The following is a 1,762-nucleotide window of genomic DNA, read 5'->3' on the forward strand; positions in this document are numbered from 1 at the left end:
CTCACCACCGATGCGCTCGTAGCACACAGTGCCGTTGCTGGGTGAGGGGAAAGCCTCACGGAAGAGTAACACAGGCAGGGAGAGCAGCACGGAGAAGACCCAGATGCCCAGGCAGACAAACTTCACCCAGTGCCTCTTCTCGGTGGCGGCCCGGGTGGCGTAGACGATGGCCAGGTAGCGGTCCACGCTGATGCAAGCCAGTAGCAGGATGCCGCTGTAGAAGTTGGCCTCCTGCAGCATGGAGATAGCTTTGCACATCACAGTGCCAAAGACCCACTCATGGGCTCGGTAGGCAGCCCAGAGTGGCAGGCTGAGGGCAAAAAGCAGGTCGGCCACAGCCAGGTTGAGCAGGTAGACATCAGTGACGGAGCGGTTGGTGTGGCTGGAGGTCACCACCAGCACCACCAGACTGTTCCCCACCACACTGAGGATGAAGACGACGCAGTAGATCAGCACCACCAGGTACTTGTTGAGGGTGGAGCCATCAGGCCGGCATGGGGCAGAGGAGATAGCAGTGTCGGGCATGGCCGTGCTGTAGTCATAGGTGTAGTTGTAGAGGGACAAGAGGTTGGAGAAATCCCCACTGAAGGAGAAGGACTCCATTTTGCCTGAGGAGCACAAAGCAGCATGAGTGTGGGGTGGGAGGGTGGTGTGGGCCAGGGGTGACAGCATCTCTGGGTCCTCTGGCATCTCCATTGTCCCCCAGATTCCCTCCCAGGCAGTGGGCAGCTCCCCTCCATCGCTTCACCATACCCTGCGTACATGCTGTGCTAGGTAATGGGCAGTGCTGCAGGTGGACACTGGCCCTCATACAACCCCTTGTACAATAACCCCAGCACCTCTGGTCTGCTCCACTTCATCCAAACCCTGTCCCTTCCCTGTCCCCCATGGAGGAAGGAGTTCCCCCATGGACTGGCCACCTTGTCTCGGACTTGGGGGGGCTTCCCCATCAATGCAACATCACCTCCCTCCAGGAGGCACCTGGCCCCTCCAGCATCCCTGGGTCCCCCCGGTTTGTGTGGGTCCTTCCAAAGCCTCTGAATTTTTGGGGCATCTCAGGGCCCCTGGGGCACCTCCAAACTCCTTTGAGCATCTCTGGATCGCTCTGGCCTCCTCATCCCCTCGAGCATCACTGCTGGCGCTGCCCCTCCTGCCACCCTGGCCAGCAGCAAGACTGCGGTCACAGTGCCTGGGGCAGGCAGGGACTTGAGAAGGTCTGAAGGTGGTTTCGTGCCTTTCTTCCCCTCCCAGTTCTGTCCGTGTGTGAGCAGTTTCACCCCCCAGACGGAAAGACGTGTCACCCTTTACAAGCGGCTTTGGAAATATTTTACGTCTCTGGTTTTCCTGTTGGTCAGCCGGGCACTGCCGGGCATCCCCGTGTCCCCTGTGCTCAGCCGTGATGGGGAAATCACAGGTGACAGTCGCTCTTCCTGTCTCCTCACGCATAGGACACCACTTCCGTGCTCTGTCCCTGCCTCCCCGAAGAACCTTGGGTTTCAGCCTTCTCCCAGTATGGAACCAGACTCTTATTTCACGCCAGTTTCATCCCTCTGCCCCGTTTCTGAGCCCCTGAGCCCCTCTAAGGCTTGGCGATGCCAGGGCTGCTTGAGGATGCTGAGGCCCCACAGTGCTGGGGGGGGGGACTGAACTGGTCCCGTTTGAACCCAAACCCTCCCTGGGACTACCTTTCCCCTCCTCCCTGGTGGGGATTCCCCCCACTGCAGCTGGACCGGTGCCCCTGCCTGGAAAAATCCCTCCCTGG

The 1,762-nt window shown here is 59.9% G+C and overlaps 1 protein-coding gene across 1 annotated transcript in view; it reads right to left on the reverse strand.

Annotated features, from left to right (window-relative positions):
• The window catches only part of LOC104288519 (C-X-C chemokine receptor type 2-like), a 1,162-nt gene extending 466 nt beyond the window's left edge, over window positions 1–696 (reverse strand). The window contains 1 exon segment of the mRNA XM_009887338.1: window positions 1–696. This exon segment is cut by the window's left edge and continues 23 nt beyond it. Coding sequence (XP_009885640.1) covers window positions 1–696 — 696 coding nt within the window.
• Window positions 697–1,762: the final 1,066 nt, after the last annotated feature.

The sequence above is a fragment of the Charadrius vociferus genome, unplaced genomic scaffold (assembly GCF_000708025.1).
Source record: "Charadrius vociferus isolate BGI_N301 unplaced genomic scaffold, ASM70802v2 scaffold385, whole genome shotgun sequence".
Lineage (NCBI taxonomy): Eukaryota > Metazoa > Chordata > Aves > Charadriiformes > Charadriidae > Charadrius > Charadrius vociferus.